Source organism: Corvus moneduloides, chromosome 3 (assembly GCF_009650955.1).
Source record: "Corvus moneduloides isolate bCorMon1 chromosome 3, bCorMon1.pri, whole genome shotgun sequence".
NCBI classification, from domain to species: Eukaryota; Metazoa; Chordata; class Aves; order Passeriformes; family Corvidae; genus Corvus; species Corvus moneduloides.
This window is the reverse complement of record NC_045478.1, coordinates 26,590,945-26,609,018: the sequence shown is the minus strand read 5'-3', so window position 1 is coordinate 26,609,018 and position 18,074 is coordinate 26,590,945. Positions and strand designations below refer to the sequence as shown.

The following is an 18,074-nucleotide window of genomic DNA, read 5'->3' as shown; positions in this document are numbered from 1 at the left end:
CGCTCAGAATTTCTGTGGGGATCATTTTCACAGTTATCAAGGCTTACAAAATGCAGTGGTTTACAAATGGACATGCTGAATATACAGAAGAATTAAGATATGGTTGAGATAATCCTGTGAAGCTATGATGGCATGAGACATATTTTAAAGCATTTAATTCCACTAGGTATTGGCCAAAATGATTTTCTACACAACAGCAACCACTTAATGTAATAATACTATAATGTATGGTTTCTGTTTATCAAACATGTTAAAAGAGATGCCTTGTCATATAACACTTTACAAGGCAGGTATTTCAGATGCTTGACAAGTAGGAAATCTTTTCCTAAATTACAAATCAATACACATCAGTCTTGTGGTATAAAGAACAGTATGTTACAATGGTAATAAACAATTTTCTTTATTCTTAAACATGAAAAGCACACACCTGTTGAATCACTGATAGCTCTGTTAAATAATTAGACAGATTTTATTATTTCCTGACAAAACTATTACAGGAATATAGGAAACATTAAGTTCTAAAATATCAGTAGTTTCAACCAGTTTTAAGTAACAGCTTTCCTTTAAAATTTGAGATATGATAAAGTCCAACAATATTTTTATATTATTATGAGCTACTACTGATTGATGCACTATTCCATACTGTCATGAGGAAACAGAGAGATAAAATAATAGAACAGTAATAGATTAACTGATTTTGAAAGAATAATCCCACTTAAAAGTGTCATTCTATAAAATAAAACAATAAATATTTTTATCTCTGCATCTCTCTAAGAAAAATTTCATTTACAAAAGAAAATTAAATCAATATAGCTTTCTGAAGAACAATTGAATTGATGATAAAAAGTTTAATGAAAATTTTACTACAAGGTTTTGTGCAGATCATCAGTCAGGTTGACAGCCCAAATAAATAATCCAGTTATTTTTAAGAATGTGAGATCCCTGTCTTTAGAAGGACCTGCAGTTTTTCCCAGTATCATGGCATTTTAAAAGCATGACATGTTTTTTATGCTTCATTCAATTTACTTATCTTTTCACTTCCCGATTGTCCAAATGTCAATTCTGTGCAAATTTGTTCTTTGAATACTCTAAAAAAAGCCAAAAAAACCCCAAAGTGTTTCTTTTTCCATTTTTGACAGGTTTTATAAATAAATTGTCTAGAAAAAAATCAACTCACACACCTGCTTTGGTTTGACATAATATAGAGCAACCTGATATACTTAAGGATCTGGATTTTCTTTTATATATTACTGTAAAATGCAGTGCCTTATTGCAGACCCAGGAGCATAAAGGAGAACAATATAGAGAAGTTGAATTAGGACACAGATATTGGCTTTCCAGTACTGTGCGACTGAACCAATGGAGATAAACTAGGCTATAGAATCCCAAGTCACCAGCCATCAAAGAATATTTGACAGGTCCTGGTCTATTTAAGAATCTGATAAAACTGGTTTTTATTGCTTGCAATCCTTTTTCCACTTGCTTTTATTACAGTAGGAAATCATACTTACAAGGCAGCATCTGTTTCCTGAAAAATTGAATTATCTTTGAATTATCTTTGTATTCATTATTAGCTTATTCTTTTGAGACTTACCTTTTCTCTTCTCTATGTTACAGAAGAGAGTACAAAGCAATGGTTCTAATACCAAGATGCTTCATGACAGACACATGCTTGGTGGAAAGCCAACTAGAAGTTTGTCACTATAATACAATCGTTAAAGTGTGTTCTATACTCATAAAGTAAAAAAAAGTAAATGAAATATCTTTAATTTTAATCAGTTTTAGTCAAATGGAAAATCTTGAATTATAAAAAATGCCTTAAGTAAAAATATAGAAAGGGATACTATTGAGAACAGTGAAGAAAATTTAAAAAGTGATCATAGTATCCCTTGTGGCACATTAACGCTAAAACATTTAAATAGTAACTCTTAATGAGACACCAGACTTGACTGAGGAGCACAGTGCATGTAAGAATGACTTTCAGCATATGGTGGTGCTTCAATTTGTCTAGAAATTGTAAGAAAATCTTTTATAAATGAGTAAGATATTTCAGAGAAAACCATACAAATTTCCCAGTTGTATACTATTTTCTTAGCCCTTGCTGTTAGGCATAACAACACAAAGACATTTCAATCCTTAATATTCTTAAGTTGAAAATGTGTCCTGTTTGCAAAGGCGTTTGTCTCTGAAGCATGTTCAGGAAGTGTAACCTGCAATCAGTGCCCATTGTGTTATTCAGGAGCATTATTCATGCCCTCATTTGTGCCTTTCCATCTTTTCTTCATGTGCTGTGCTTACCTATTGGATGGTCTGGCAGACATGAATAATTCCCACCAACTGCCTGGCCATGCCCATCTCAGTTCCAAATGTTCAGTTCCTTTTTTTACTGCTCAGTCCACTGTTTGGTGTTTTGATGTTTCATTATGCTTACCAGTCTGCCACAGGAGTTTCAGAAGATATCTGAAATATCTGATATCTTGACCTTCACCTCACTGTAAACAAATTGAAGTTAAAAGCATAGATTACTTTGGCCTCCCTTCTGTTTCTGCTCCTGGAAGTGGATTTTTATGCTGCAGTCTTCTTTCAGGGGAGGTTGCCTCTGCTTCCCACGGCTCTGTGCCCTTTGGCAGAGACACAGAGTTAGTCAGCATTGCTGCTTTTCAGCTTAATGCCCTCTGATGAGTGACCAAGTACCACTGGTGAGTTGTCTGCACATTGTAAGATTTGGAGTTTTTTCTAACGTAAGATTTCACCTTAAAATGGTGACTCTTTTTGCCATCATTCTTTAGCGAGCGAGGCAAACAGTTGTAAATGTGTCATAACCTGCGATCTCACGGGTCACAGCTGTGCAAGCTGTGTGTCAAGGCACAATTTGGCCTTTAAATGTATAAACATCTGAATTGCAATTCACATGAGGAAAAGGGCAACTGTAAGGGAAAGAGATAATGTATTCATTTTGTTAAGGTAGCGATGACTGGCAGAACCTTAGAAAACAGCAATTTGCCCTTGCTCATTGCCTTGCTTAAATCTCTACTAGATTGGGCTTCAATGTACTCACTGACAAGGATGGGGAGTCTTGGAACTCCAGCTGCAGGAAGAAAGGTATTTTTATAGAATTGGGCTTGCTTTCAGCATATACCTAATAAAAGAGATGTAGTAAAACAGAGTTTTAAAAAGAAGGAAAAGAGAAAAAGGAAACAGAGAAGTTGGATTATTAGTACCCAGCCCCAAAAATGCAGGTTTCTGATGATGAAAACAGTTAAATTTTAAATACCTATCCAAATTTTGGACACTGTGTATATACCTGTGAATGTTGCAGAAGCTCATGCTCAGATTTCATAAGTAATATGTTTACACAGTTTACCGATATCTGACATAGGTCATTTAGAGACCAAGCTTCAATTCTTGCATGAATTGGTTCCTATGGGTTAAACGATCAAACCTCTATGAGATAATATATTCTGCCTCAAAATCCTATGTATCAGAAAGATACAGGAAAATAGGAGACTAAAGATGAAGCCTCCAGCTATTTCCAGAGCCTGAAGTAATATTTGATTCAGTTCTACTGTTCAACATGGATAAAAGTTGAAGATGGCATTTATAATTTTAGATGTTTAGACATTTAATTCAGACATTTTATGAAGGCTTTGATATAGGTAAATTTTTACCTCAAATGTAAGAACAGTAACTTCCATGAAAAATTCATCCAATTATTATAACAGAGAAAAAAATGAAGCTGACACTGTTACATATTTAATGGCATCAGTTACAGTATGGTTGCCAGCATGTCATAAACATTAAAATAGGACTTTGCAAACATTTTAATCTAGAAAAAACAAAAGATAATAAACACTCTGCCCAAGCTTCAGGGAAATTTGACGCCCCTCAGTGAGTGACAATTGTGCCTGTGTTTATATATTACATGTGAAAACATACAAGGCCCCTAATATTTGCCCCAATTTTGGGTCACTTTTTTCTGTGAAAATGTCTAAAATAGCAAGCAAACAAACAAAAACCCACCAGAACATCAAAAAGGTCTGGTGTTAGTTCAGAGGTTGCATCACTTAGAGGGCAAAGTTCAATTCTTTGCAGAAAAAGATAAAATTAATAATTTAAAAATATATTAAATTATTCTTTTTCTATTCATTTACTACCTGTGACAACAGAATCTTACAGAAATTTGATCTTTGTAATTATTTTTTCAATTAATAAGATTTATATTTTTGAAGTATATACAAAATGCATGCAGTTCTATCAGAAATGTGTTCAATGGCTGTAGTTTTAGCTGATATCAGTACCTCACCTTGTTTAGTGCTGCAAAATTAGAAGGAAATTAATAAAGAGCTATAGAGAGTCATCAAAGCAAGAGAGAAGTGACCAGATTTCAGTGGAAATAATACATAGAAAAAGTATTTAAAGCAAAAATTAAAATAAAAAACAGATTGCAGCTGCCATCACACTTAGATTGTTGTTTATTGCTGTATCTGGGTCCCTTCAGTTTCCTATTAAAAAGCATGAGTAGAAAAATGTTGGTTACGCTGGAAGGAAAGAAACTTTAATAGGAACACTGACTGAAAGACATGCTTGCTCATTTTATACCATATTTGACAAAGCATTGAAATAGACATTAGGACCTGATAATATGCACTTAGCTTCTTTCAGAGACAAATAATGTCTGGCAACAACAGGGGTGAATGCCAAGGAGGCTTGGATCAAGGACAGGAGCTGCCAGGGTCCCTACAAGCTTGTCATACAAACAGGTAAGTTTCTTGCTTTTGCAAACCTACTGCTGCATGAATGTCAAAGAAATTTTGATATCTTGATTAAACACTGCTGAATATCTTGTTGTTAATGCTATTAATATCTTTAGTTAATACCATGATAAATGATCTAGAAGATCATCTAGGATGTGTCAGATAAAATAATTTCAAGATGTCCTTTCTCTCCTGAAAGAAATGTGACTTCAGTACCTTAGGCAGAAACAAAAGAGACCACCGGCACTTGTGTGCCTGTTTAACACATCCATAACTTGTGAGTGCTAAAGAAATTTTGCAGAAGGCAAAGATGGAGGCCTAGGTAAAACAGTGAAGAGAAAGTTTGACTTTGTTCTGCCTTAACTGCTTGTAGTTTGTATTTTTTTAAAACTTGCATATACTGAGCTTTATACATTTCAACCACAGTAGAATAATTTTTAAAAAGTGGGAAATAGCACAGCAAATTTTGTTTCAGTCAGTTCAGGTCTGGTCTGAGACTGCACAAGGTGAGAAAAGGGAGCACGATCCTTGCTACCTCAGGCAATAGGGGTGTGAGTGTCAGACTCTTAACTCCCAAAAAAAAACATTTCCACCTCTTGTTTATCAGATAAGAGATCCAACATTGTTTGCATCTGATTCGGAAAGTTGCTACCAGCAAGGTAATTATAAATGGCTATTTTATAAAATGTTAGTATTTATTCTGATAAAATTAGGTTATTATAATTAGCTTGTTCCTCTACTGAAATTCAGATGGTATCTAGTGTTGTTTGTATTTTTGATGCTAAGAATTGTTCTGGGGGAGACTAGATGGTGATGATATTACTTGGATTTTATTTATTTATTTTCTGAGATTACATGGGACAATTATGTTTTCTGGCTCATGTTACTCCAATTTAAAGTTTCAAAGGAGTTAATACTCTTGGCCATAAATACTTGCAAATGTATTTATAAAAGCTCAAGAAAGAAGGTTTTGTAGTTCTCATTTTGCCTTTTTCTCTACTGTTTGAGAGTATTTAGTGGGTTATTCAAATTAATGTCTCTGTCACAGCAAATTGCAGTGCATTGCTGATGGTTACTTGTACAGTTCTGGACTGTTTGGTCAGTCATGAACTGACAGCACGGATGTCTCCCAAGACATCAAGACAGTGTCACACTGGACATATGTGAGATACCTAGCTCAAGAGATGGTGAGGAGATAAAGTTGTAAGGCTCCAACAAATGATGAAATGTACTTTATTTTTTTTCTTTAAACAGAGATGTTAATAAATTATTCAGGAGTTTTAGGGTTAGGGTTTGAGTTTCTTCTTTTGTAAGAGTATGAGATGTCAAAAGGACAAATATTAATTATTTCTTAAGTGATATCAAGTAAAATTTGTAAAAAAGCATTGGCCCATCTGATGTTATTTTATAGCTCCAAAATATTCTGGAATAAAAATATCCTTATCAATTTTAGCTTAAATCAAGTTTCCTTTCAATGGCTTACTTTAGAAAAGCATGTAAAAACTGATTTTTGGTTCTGTGAAAGTGAAGAAATTAATCAGATTTTAGTTTCTTTATATAAATGGCTTACCTATTAATGAGCAATGTCAATAATGGAGTTTTTTTAAATAATATCTCTTTAATACTTATTCTGATGTCACAGGTTCAGGTAAGATCAGTATTCTTCTTCCTTTTACAATTCTCTCAAGTCATCCATAAACATCCTAAGCAAAATTTCCCAATCCTTACATAAAACTATTTCCCTGTCCATAATAGACTGAAAGAATGGTCACAATTTATTTACGAAATAAACAATTTCAATCCTATTGCGGGAGGGAGCCATCCTAAAGGAATATTCTCCATCAAATTTCTTAAAGCAGAAACAGCAAAATGAGACTGTAGCCAAATGAGATATTTTTATTATGTACTCTTTCTTGTTGGTTCTTTTGGATCTTCTTTCTTAAACAGTAAAATAACTGTGGTTGGTGGCTTCAATTATTGAATTTATCTGCAGTGGAGGTGTTGTCCATAATTTGATAAGGTTAAAAGAGGGGGACTTACTTTGGCAAGAGGATTATATCAATTCACATTTGCAAAGGTCAATTTCATGTGGAGAAGATCCACAAAAATGATTGCTGTCTAAGCCTTTAGATGAGTCACAATGATTCTTTTCCCTTCCCTCCTGGCTTATGGATTTCTATGCAATTAAAAGCCAGACACTCTGAACTAAATCAAAGTTGAACCAGTTATATAATAAGTCTGCTATTACAGGCTCTGCGCTCCAGGATCTGGCCCAAAGTCTTTTGGTAAAATCCTGGCGCTGGTACTTCCTTTGTAGAATGTTATAAGGCAGGAACAAGCACTAGAGTGTCCAATTTGGAAAAACACCTTAGTTTCTAAGTGCAGGTAAAACAGAGATAAAGTCTTCATCTTTTTGTCTTCCTCTGACAGAATGGAATAAATCCAGCAAGAATGGAAAAAGAAAATTGAGAGCTGCTACTCAGTAGGTGCAATCACTGATTCAGGTAACTGAAATAGTATCATGTGGTCTCATCAATGATTTTTGAAAAATGCTGGAATTTTCAAGTTTTTTTAAAAATGTGAAATTTTTTATGAAAATGATTTGATGTTGTTGTTGTTGTTGTTGTTGTTTTTATTCTGGGGGATTTTTTTGTCCAAAACCCAAGTATCTGTCTTTTAACAGCGTGAATTTATTAACATATTACTGATCTGGAGACCAACAATATATTGTGACAAGCTGCCTTTAAAGAATATATAAATTAATGTGCCATTAACTGTCCCTGTAAAAGCCAGCAGACAGAAAGACCACTGTGAAGAAAGAACATACTTCTCAGATACATCATTTCTAAAATACTGCAACTGTGGATTTGTAGCTTCAACTCCGTTGATTTCCTAGGAGAAAATGTTTATATGGATAGAGGAATTAACATGAAGGAAAGCAGAATATCACTAATTTTCAAATAACCTGAGAGCAACCACTAAATTTTTCACAAGTGCCAGGCACCCGAGCAAGAGCAACAGTACCAGATAGCAGATGAATAAGGATGTTCCACAGATAGGATGTGAGGAGCAGGATTATCAAGTTGGGTCCTTGCCGCCAGTAAATGCATCAGAGAAATCCCTTCCTGCAATGAAAACAGGTTGAGATCTTTGCATTTTGAGTTTGCAGATTCTTGTGTTTTCATAGGATCAAAAGATAATTCAGGTCAGAAGGGACCTCTGGTCACCTAGTCCACCCCCCTACTCCAGTGTCCTTTATTCTTTATAATTTTCTTTCTAAGTTATTGGATAAGGACTTGGCTTTTTGCTTACGTCAAGTAAATTTATTGTTTTCTTTAAGCTGCTGCCACTCTGCAAAGATGGGACAGTGAGTGGTAGGGCACAGAGTGCAGTTCCTGTCCACATGGGGAGACATGAGGTTACTCAGTGTTAAACCCTTGTGTCTATTGCTGGGGCATATAATGCACAGACTAATTTCACGGAATCATCTCTTCTCACAACATCAGTTATTTTCAATAGAGCTTATGGCATCTCTTCTGTATGGTGTATCCTTCAGTTAAGATGGCAAATAGGAATACTTTATGAGAAAGTATTGCAATAATTGTCACTTCCCTGGCCTTTAGAAGTGTGTGATTGTGACTAAGAGTTGTGTTTTGTCAAAGCTCATCTGTTTTTGTTTTTATCTTCTTTTATTGATCATAGACATTTATAGCACTTATTTTTACTGCATAGCCCCTTTTAATTTAAGCCCCATTTTATTCCATTCCTAATGTTGACTCTAAGCACTTCACTCAGAAATGAGAAAGTTGTGCCACAGTGTTCCAAAAGTGACTATGCATGAGATAAAAACACTTCGCTTTTATCAGCTTTAGATTTGCAACTCTTATTTTTCCAGAACGACCTATTTCTTGTATTATAAAATCTCTGCTCTTACAGTGCATGATTCACATTCTGTGATTTGTGACTCTTTTATATACCCATATCCCACGTTCTCTTACTCATCAGCTTTACAAAAACAAGCTGTGAAATCCTGACCTGATTGAACTCAGTGGGAGTTTTGACATTGCCTTCAATAACACTGGGATTTCACCTAAGATCTTTGTAGCCTTTAAATGATAGAGCCTTTGGTTTTTTCTTTTTGGAGGAGCAGGAAGAGCACTGAGACACAGGGCGATAGTATTTATGATTTAACTCTTCCATTTGTGAGACAAAGCAGTCAGTAGTATCAGACAGGACATAAAGGTGAAGTAATCAGAATTTACTAGGAAGGGAATACATTGGCTGGAATCTGCATAAATATTTCTTTTGCCAGGATCTGTAAAGACCTGAACTTAAGAAACCACATTGACTCATTTGGCTTGCCAGCTTATTTATAAGCATAAATAAGTTATAAAGAAAACATGATTCTCATCTCTATTAAAGAAAAGCCAGGCCTGGTTAACTGAAGTTTTAAATTAATCAGAGGTGAAACAAAGTTATGCCGAGCTTTAATTTTAGTTTGAAATGAATGCAGTTTCCATTCCCCATTCATTCCTTTATGTCCCATGACTGATGGATCACTTGTTTTCCTCTCTGTGACCATGAACATAAGTGGGAGCCCCTCTCCTGCTCGGTTGCTGTTAGAGAGTTTTCTAATATCCCTCACAGTCTTTTGTGTACTGGACTTCAATGCAGAGGCAGCAAAATGTATATAGGGTTTCAGAGTAGGAAGTGCAAACTTAAGAAGAGCCAGCAGCTTTGGCTGCATGCTTCAGCACGTGAGACCTGGCCAGTGCAACCATATTCCTAAAACTGATGTCATCACCAGAATCACACTCTAAAACACCCTGCTGGAGCATGCTAACAGGAGAACTACTCCATTGCCTGTGTGCTGATGGAAAATTGCTGCTTGGCCAATCCTGTGACTGATTCCTTATTTTCACTCCCTTTTCAGTTTGTAAGTCTGTTAAAAAATACACTGAGACTGAAATAGCAGTGTTCTGTTATTGAGCTGGTGCATAGAAGTCACGTCTGACAGTAGTAAAGAAGTGTCAGAATTGAGTCTTATAATTAATACAGCAAAATATGTTTTCAATATTTCTTCCCTCAATTCTCCAAACACAGTCAAGGGAGTTATACCTTGACTGATTAAACAATGAGCAGCATTCAGCATGACGTAAGCAAGCTGCCAGCAGCTCCCTGAGCTGAGTAGGTTGGTCTCTATTCCTTCACCTATTTTGCTAAATTAGATTGCTCTGAGACTATCAGTCATCCCATGATCTCACCCCTCTCTATTCCATTGCATTGCATTGCATTACAGTCCATTCCCATTGCTTTTGACAATTATCTTCCCTCAACTGCAGACATATACATAATATGTATATAAATACCTCACCAGATTTATTAAACTTTAACTCACCAGCTACATATTATGCCTCTGAAATACTAAGGTTTTCCTTATGTTATAGATAGAAATGGAAGCTCACAGACAGCAGATTTTGTTTGCCTCCCTTGAGACCCAGGACAATAAAGTGCTTTACAAAGCCTCATCTCATTGTGCCTTACAGAACCCAGGAAATCCTGGAGAAGCAGCAAGGTTGTTCCTCCTCTCTCAGACAAGCTGAATGAAAAAGAAGAAAGTAAAAGTCCAAAAGAAATACTGAAAAATCCCAAAAGAAATTTTTAAAAAAATTATTTAAGTTCAATAAGAAAGATGGTTTCCTGTACTTCAGTGCAGAATTCCTGTGCTAACATAAAGGCCACACCAAAAAAAAAAAAAAAAAAAAGAGACCTGCTCCAACACACTTACTTACTTAGACTCAATATACTCAGAATTTATGCAGGAAAGTTATAATCGACATACTAAAGGGGAAACCTGCCACTCTTTTCCATCTCTTTTGTCACGAGGTTTTAGCAAAAGATGGATGCTATATTCCTTTGCTTCTCTTGAAACTACTCCACTGGCCTGTGAGTGAAAAAGTCACCACATAAGATATGTAAAATTAAGGGAATGGGGTTTGGATTTTGGGGCTGCTTGTTTTTGAATGACTGTTTAAAATGTTATGACCTTTTTCTTACAGTCAAGTCAACTTCCCCTGCCCCAGTGGAGATACCACTCAGTTTGTTCTGAATGCCAGTCCTATGAATGTCTGTAACATGTGTAGTGCTCTGGCAGCAGCTGAGTCTGGTGACCTAGTGGGCCACTATAGAGAGCCCCTTCTCACAGCTGCAGAGTAGGAAGAGGGGTGGGATCCGGGCACCCAACCCCTCACTCCTGTCCACAAAGGCAATACCCGCGTGACCAGAAACAGACCTTCTGGTGGTTATTGGCTAAAAAGTTCAGCCATTTGGTTTGACCAAAGAAGTCTGGTTTTGTCTTATCTAAGTACCTTCAGTGTCCAGCAGCAGCCAAAAAAGAAAAGACAGGATCAGGTTTGGAGCCTAACTCCAAATTCACCTGAAATCCTGTACTGATCTTGGTCTCTTGCTTCATTGATTCTTCTCCGTGATGTGGAGGAAAGTCTTCACTATGCCTTTACAGTTTGGGAAGACACAAAGAAATTGCCACAGCTTGTAACCATTGTAATGACTCATGTCAAAGCCCTACAGTTAGTTAGACATCTTTTTATTGATTGAGTAAACTAAATTCAATTACATATGCTTCAGCGACTTTTAATAACAATTCAGCTCTTTCTCCTAAAAGTTTCCTGATTAACATTACTTGTAAAATTGAGATGTTGCCTTTAGAGCTTATAACAAACCAGTGCTTTTCAACTCCCTGCAGTGCATGGACAGCTTCTATACCCAGATTTCCCTATTAGACTCAGGATTCAGGCACTTACACTCCACAATACCTTGTTACCTGGCTTTCCTGGAGTGGAAACATGTAGGCTTTTTATAGGAAGATGTGCATATTTCATCCTTCTTGTTGGGGTCCCTGGGTGAAGAAGGGAAGAGCACTCAGTGGCCTACAGCAAGCCTCAAGAAGTTTCTGGAGTCACACATCTTTGCTCCCAACTGCAGATCCTGTTCTGGAGAGTTAAAAGTGGGTGGCAGTGATAACAGGGAGGAAGCTGGAAACAAGGAGCCCTGATCCTGTCCTTGGGATACGTTTCATATTAGCAATGGATGAGAAAAAAGAAAGAGTAATGACTTTGGGAGCTTGACTTGTATGCAAGACTCAACCTTACCATCTAAGAGATTTAACCATTAATTCACTGATTCATATTCCTTGCTTGTTTTTCCTCTAAGTCTTAAGCATGCTTTTGAGTCTCGCACTTAAATATATAAGACATACTCAGTAATATAACAGCTATCTGAGGAGCTCAAAATGATAATTGTTTTGACCTATCCCACAGTGACGGTAGTAGTTATTCAGAAATCACTCCAGTGAGTGTCTGCAGTAATTTGTATCTTTGATGTATGCCTGCTGAGCATAGCCCTTATCTTTGACCTTGGCATCAGTGAAAGCATGGCAGATCCCACAGATTTAAAGACATAGATTAGCTTGTTTGAAATTATTACTGCAGTGACCTCTATTTCCAATAATGGAGCATATTTTCTCTATGCTATAACATCAATGGATGTTTTAAATTGTATTCTTCATCAGTTACAGCATCTCTCATTAATTCTTCTATGAATTTTCCTTGGTTATATTCTGTGCTATTGGCTACAACATAAAAATTTGCAATCAGATCTGCTGTCTTATTTTATGCCTTTGATCTTATTTTGCAATGAGGGGTTGAGTACGATCTGACCATAGGTTCTGTTACATTTTGTTTACATCATTTTGCTCTCAAAACCAAAATTTACTGCACTTACTTTAATGCATTTTTAATAAAGAAAGACTAATCATCCCTCGAATATCAAATTTCATTTGTATGGTTTAAAATTAGAGAGAAGTCCTAAAGATATTTTCCATAAGTTTATAGACTAAAACATCCCTCAGAAATCAAAATTAAAATAAATTTTATTTGTTATAGGTACTTTCCTTGAGGAAGTTTTGATGCAAATTATCTCAGTCAGACCTTATACAATTGGAAAAAAAAGCAGAGTAATTATATTCTTTGTAAAGAGGTGGTATCTCTTATGCCATGAGTCATAACTGATACAACTGATAAGGAAGACCAGTTTTCTAGCTGAGAGTAAATCCTGGTTAATTGGCTATTATTTCAGTTATTAAACTTATTATTTGCTGGTTATTTTTGTCATTTGATTTTCTATGTTTTCAGAAAGTAAATCTTATGCATAGGGATTTGAACTGTTGCCTAAATTATTGTTTCTAACGCTATTTGGTCTAAAAAAATAATTTAACACTGTCTGTGGATCTGGATTCATAGTTTCCTGAGAAAAAATTATTCTCCCCCTCCAGCCCCATATACAATACAGACTTTCATTAAAACACTTCCAGTGTGGTTCATGGTGTTACACATGAGTGCTTACTAGGCTGCCCTCCATTCCTTCACAGTACTTTTGAGGACATGCATTTAATTTTTTCTATGTATTGATCCTGAAACAACAACACGTGAAGCAAACATTCAAGTTTACAAAGACTCCAGGAGGAAGAAGCAAATTGGCTGGGTACTGCTGTATTGTCAAAACACCATCTGTCTGACAGAGGGAGAATCCTCAGACTGTGTCCTGGCCCACGTTTCACATAATTTGTCGTCTTTTTTCCTGCCAAGAAAAAATGTCGGGAAGATTATCTGGTGTAAAAGATGTCTCCTATTAGACTGATCGAGTAGGAGAACTTGAATGATTGAATTAGGTTAATGAGTTTCAAGGAAGACCAGAAGCTTATCAACATAATGAACATACAAATCTCTAGTGAAGGTGGAATTGGTTAGGTAGGAAAAGATGCAGCAGTATCGGCAAGATTTTAGATGCACCTACACTGAAAAGAGAATTATAGCAAAGTAACAAGAACAAAAATGTGTACATGTAACACATATAAGAATGCAAGCAACATTATTTCAGCACCAAAACTATCATTCAGTCGATCATTTCTATAATGTGTATGCTGGTGAGTAATGCCACCTATTAAGGAACAGAAGTTTGAGGTAGAATTTTGTATATCAAGGTTATATGCACTTTCCCTGAATCCAAAGTATAATGACAATTAAACTCATTAGATCTCTACACAATAAAAGAAAGAAAAAACCCAAGAATATTGCTGTCAAGCATGGTCTATTGATGACTTCTAAATTAAAAAGATCAACTAGAATAAGCCTTTAGAGAAGAACAAAAAGGAAAAATTGTTAGCACAATCATCTGACAGATAGGCTTTGATGCTAATGGCAGGTTTCTAACTCCCGATTCACTGAAGAAAGACAGTAAGACTATACAACAGGCAAGTGGGACATATCTTTAGATCCAGGAAGTTAAGACACCATCCAAAGAATAACGTTTTCTTCAGTTCTGAACAACTTTGGAAAACTGGCAATATGGCAGACATTAATCATAACATCATGCAGTGCTTCGTTCCTAGAGAAAAACAGAGACCAAACAACAGGAGAAGCCTAAAAGCTTTTGAAATAATTGTAACTTCATCTTTCAAAGAAATATTAGAAAGAAACAACTTGAAAAATTATCATCTAGAAGACACCAAACTGATAAGTAATAATCAATATGGCTTTGTCAAAAAGAAATCCTGATGAATCAATTAAATTTTTTGACACGGCAGCAAACCTGAGGGTTTGGTGAAAGCAGATATTTTGAATTGAATAGGACTTTTGACCCTCTCCAACAGGATATTCGCTTGGCTTCCTCCAAAAGTACACTCCTTAGTAGCTTCCCACAAAATGGATAAGTAATTGGAGAAAAAAGGATAAAGGGTATAAGTACTACAGGGGGATTTTATGGTTCCATATTCTTAAATATTTTCATTAGGAACCTGGACAAAATACTATGCATTAAATGTGCAAGCCATGTGGGGTTGTGAGCTTACTGTAAGTGGAATATTAGAATGAAGGATCTTGACAAAAGAAACAAAAGCAAACAACAACAATCAAAATAAAAACAAAAAAAAACCCCAAACAAGCAAACAAAAAAAAACCCAAGCAAAAATTTAGAGACAAACTAACAATAGGGGAAAAAAGCCTACAAAAACCCAGTCCTACACAGGAAATAGTGACAATCAAAATCAAGTATGCATAGCAGTCAGAGGCATGTTGTATCAGCGCAAGTAAGAATTTAAATAATTAGTGTTTACAAAAAAATAACCAAGCATAATTAAATAATGTTACTGAAACACTGAAAGATAGAATTGTTTAAAATGAATTGCAGGAAGTAATCATTCTGCTCTTCTCAGCAATTATATTACTTCCCTGGGACTACAATTTCCAATTTGGACATTACACCATCAAAAAGATGATCCCATAAGAATTATTAGACCATAAATGTGGAAACATAAAAATGTGAGTTGGTTTTTCAGGAGAAATCTGTGGGGAAACATGATGGCAAGCTTAAAAAACTGCTGGGAGAAAAAAAAAAAAGAAAGGGAAAAACTTTCATGTCTGCTGAGAATGAAAAAAGTAGTATGGACTACAATTGCAGCAGTGGAAGTGTACATCAGGCAGGTGGAAAAATATCTAAAGGGAAAGAGAGGTAAGTACCAGAGTAAATTGCTTAGCTGTAATGTGCTACATCTTCCTCTGAAGGCTTTAAGAACTCACCAGACATCTGTCAGGAATAGTTTCGATACAGCCAGTCTTGCCTCAAACTGGGGAGTAAAACTGAGCTGGACTTTCTGATTCCCAGTTTATTTCCTGTGATTCTGAGAAAAATTCTTGGGGGAAAAAAAAAAAAGGAGCATACAGGTTAAAACCAGTAGGCTACATTGCATAACTTGTGTCAGTGTCATTAGAGAAAAAACTTGTTTCCTGCATTACTTTTCCACTAAAATGTGTGTGCTTTACTGATATCTTATGCATAGTTTAAAATTCAGCATTTGTTTCTTGGTCTACAGCACACATTCCAAACTGCTCAGTTCTGTGCTTCTAGCAGAACCCAGTTTGTGGTCCTGAAAGTTTGATAACATTTCTCATGCAGTACAGTATAGGGCTTGTACAGTGTAACTAATGAATCATACTGTCATCCCAAATGTTTTCAAAAAGACTTTTACTTGAATTAAATATCCTTGAGGTCTAAAGTGATATTCTCTGTCAGTCTCACTTGAGCTTCTTCCTGTGCTGGACTAAGGCCATCTCTGACTTCCTGGGTTTGACATCATATTTTGCTCTTTTTTTACTGAAAGTACATGTAGGGTGGAATGAGCTGTAAATTCTGCTTGCCTAATGGATCTATATTCTACAAAGAAGTATGGTCACTCAGCTGGAAACATATTGTTTTGTTATCTTAATAGCATGCAGGCAGCTACTGGTTTTTGACTGTGAATTCTGTTTCTGTACCTCTAATGTGTTCGTCCTCATGGCAATTTCATTACAGAAACAAAGAGCTTTGCATTGTGTTGGTTTTATAATTAGGAAGAATAATGTTCCATATTTGTTCAAAACCTTTAGACTATTATTCACCGACATAATTTGACTCATGTTTCATGCTGCAGAAAATGGCATAATCCAAGCCAATGAAATTTTCCCTCTCATGTTTTACTCAAATGAATAATCCAGGTATAAAAGGTAGGTATAAAAAGAAAACAGTGCACAGGATGAATGTATGTGCTTCTCTTAGCCACAGGAAATACATAATGGAAGATCACTTAGCAATCCCATATGCTAATTTTTTTAATGTTCTTAATGGACCCAGCAGATTGCCTAATGCAGCATCTTGTCAGGCAGGATTTAGAACAGGTGCATTAGGAAGAAGCATAAGAAACAGTATATACCCAGTGATTCCTCTTCTTATACTTTCTTCTCTTATTAATTTTATTAGTTATAGTTATATTCTGAAATAATCTTTTTTATATAATTGATTGTCAAATACACCCTTTATAAAGAAATATAATTGTTACTAAGTAGCGGGTGGGGGGGAATGCCCCATGAAAACATTTCTCTTTTATATTACTCATTATTGGAAAGGAGAGGAATATCATCTGCATTAAAGCCAAATTTCTCAGCATAAGAGAGAGCTAAAGTTTCCTTTTTTGTGGTTTTAATACAATTAGGGGTGTTCAGTCCCCAGCCCTATGGTCAAAATCCAATGCAGAAGCATTTAATAATGTTGGTGGCTGGCTGGGCACCTCTCAGAGGGCAGCCCTTCACTCTTTGTGGAGGTGGGCAGAGACATACAGAGCCTTCAGAGCATGCAGCAGCCCATCTCTTCCCTGCCTCAGGAAAGGGAGCCACCAGCCAGGAAGGAAGTGCTGCCATCTCCCACCTAGGTAGATGTCTGTATTTAGTTTTTCAACTACATCCTTTATACTTGCCATAAACTGGCTTGCAGGACACTGATTTTGAGATAATCAAAAGGGAAAGGTTCTGACATTACCCAGTAGTACTTTTCAGAGCAGCCAAGGTGTGCTAGGATGCTCAGGTTAGCTTAGGAGCTCTTTCCAACTGGTGCTGTGTAAAAGACGAGTCTTCTGCTTACTGTCACTAGCCTGGAGAGTTCCCTGGCAAATAGGAAAAGAGAGATGGATAAAACTTGGATATTTGGGATCCTTAGGGAACTTGCAACAGATGCAACAGTACAAGTCAGACATCAGTGAACAGTAAAGAAGGAAATGCAGTGACTAGGAATGTCACTTGGTCATGTCTGTGAGAAAAGACAAACATTTCTGAAACACCCTCAAAGCTCCTTCCAGATACAGCCTGGAAGAGGGACATATGTACCTTCACATTCATGTGATTCGGATCTAACTAATGTTCAGATGCCAGAAGAACTACAAACAACTAAATCCAAATAATTTTCAGACCTGAGGCAACTGTTTCGGGAGAAGCAGCAGCACTGTTGATGCACACTAGTAAAGTGCATCAGCTGCACTGACCTGTGCCCACATAGAAACACACACCAGCCTAACACAATTTGGAAACCTCACACCTCCACATCTGAACACACTTTGTGAACCCCTTCTCTTAGAGGAAAGGTGTGAAAACAGCTCAGAGCATGAGCAATGCATGATGTTAGTCTTCTAGAAACTGCCTCACTAGATTAATGGTTCTAACACAGGACTAAACCTTAATAAATACTGTTTCTCACAGTGCAATCACCTCTTCAATTCACAGGCGCTCTTTTTTACTGCCCAACTGGGCTTTCCAAGCAGAGAGTGATCAACAGCTATGTAGTGAATTCAGAACTAAGGAAGGCTGGGGGGGAAAATGCAGTAAGAAGGGTAACTATATGAAAATGGATTAACAGAGTTTGCAAAAGGGACACTATGACTGA

At 36.3% G+C, this 18,074-nt stretch overlaps 1 protein-coding gene across 4 annotated transcripts in view; it reads right to left on the bottom strand.

Annotated features, from left to right (window-relative positions):
- Window positions 1–383: 383 nt before the first annotated feature.
- The window catches only part of TINAG (tubulointerstitial nephritis antigen), an 80,258-nt gene continuing 62,567 nt past the window's right edge, over window positions 384–18,074 (bottom strand). The window contains exons 10-14 of one of the 4 annotated variants that reach the window (XR_004239369.1): window positions 15,407–15,519; window positions 11,588–14,216; window positions 11,123–11,266; window positions 10,597–10,698; window positions 384–10,353 (exon numbers count right to left, since the gene is read on the bottom strand). Coding sequence is in view for 1 of the 4 variants with exons in the window: in XM_032104652.1 (XP_031960543.1) it covers window positions 15,417–15,519 (103 nt within the window). In the remaining 3 variants the exon portion in view is untranslated. Of the gene's footprint in view, window positions 10,354–10,596; window positions 10,699–11,122; window positions 11,267–11,341; window positions 14,217–15,406; window positions 15,520–17,177; window positions 17,302–18,074 lie in introns of those variants that run through there. The other 3 variants (XR_004239368.1, XM_032104652.1, XR_004239370.1) reach the window with 3 other exon arrangements.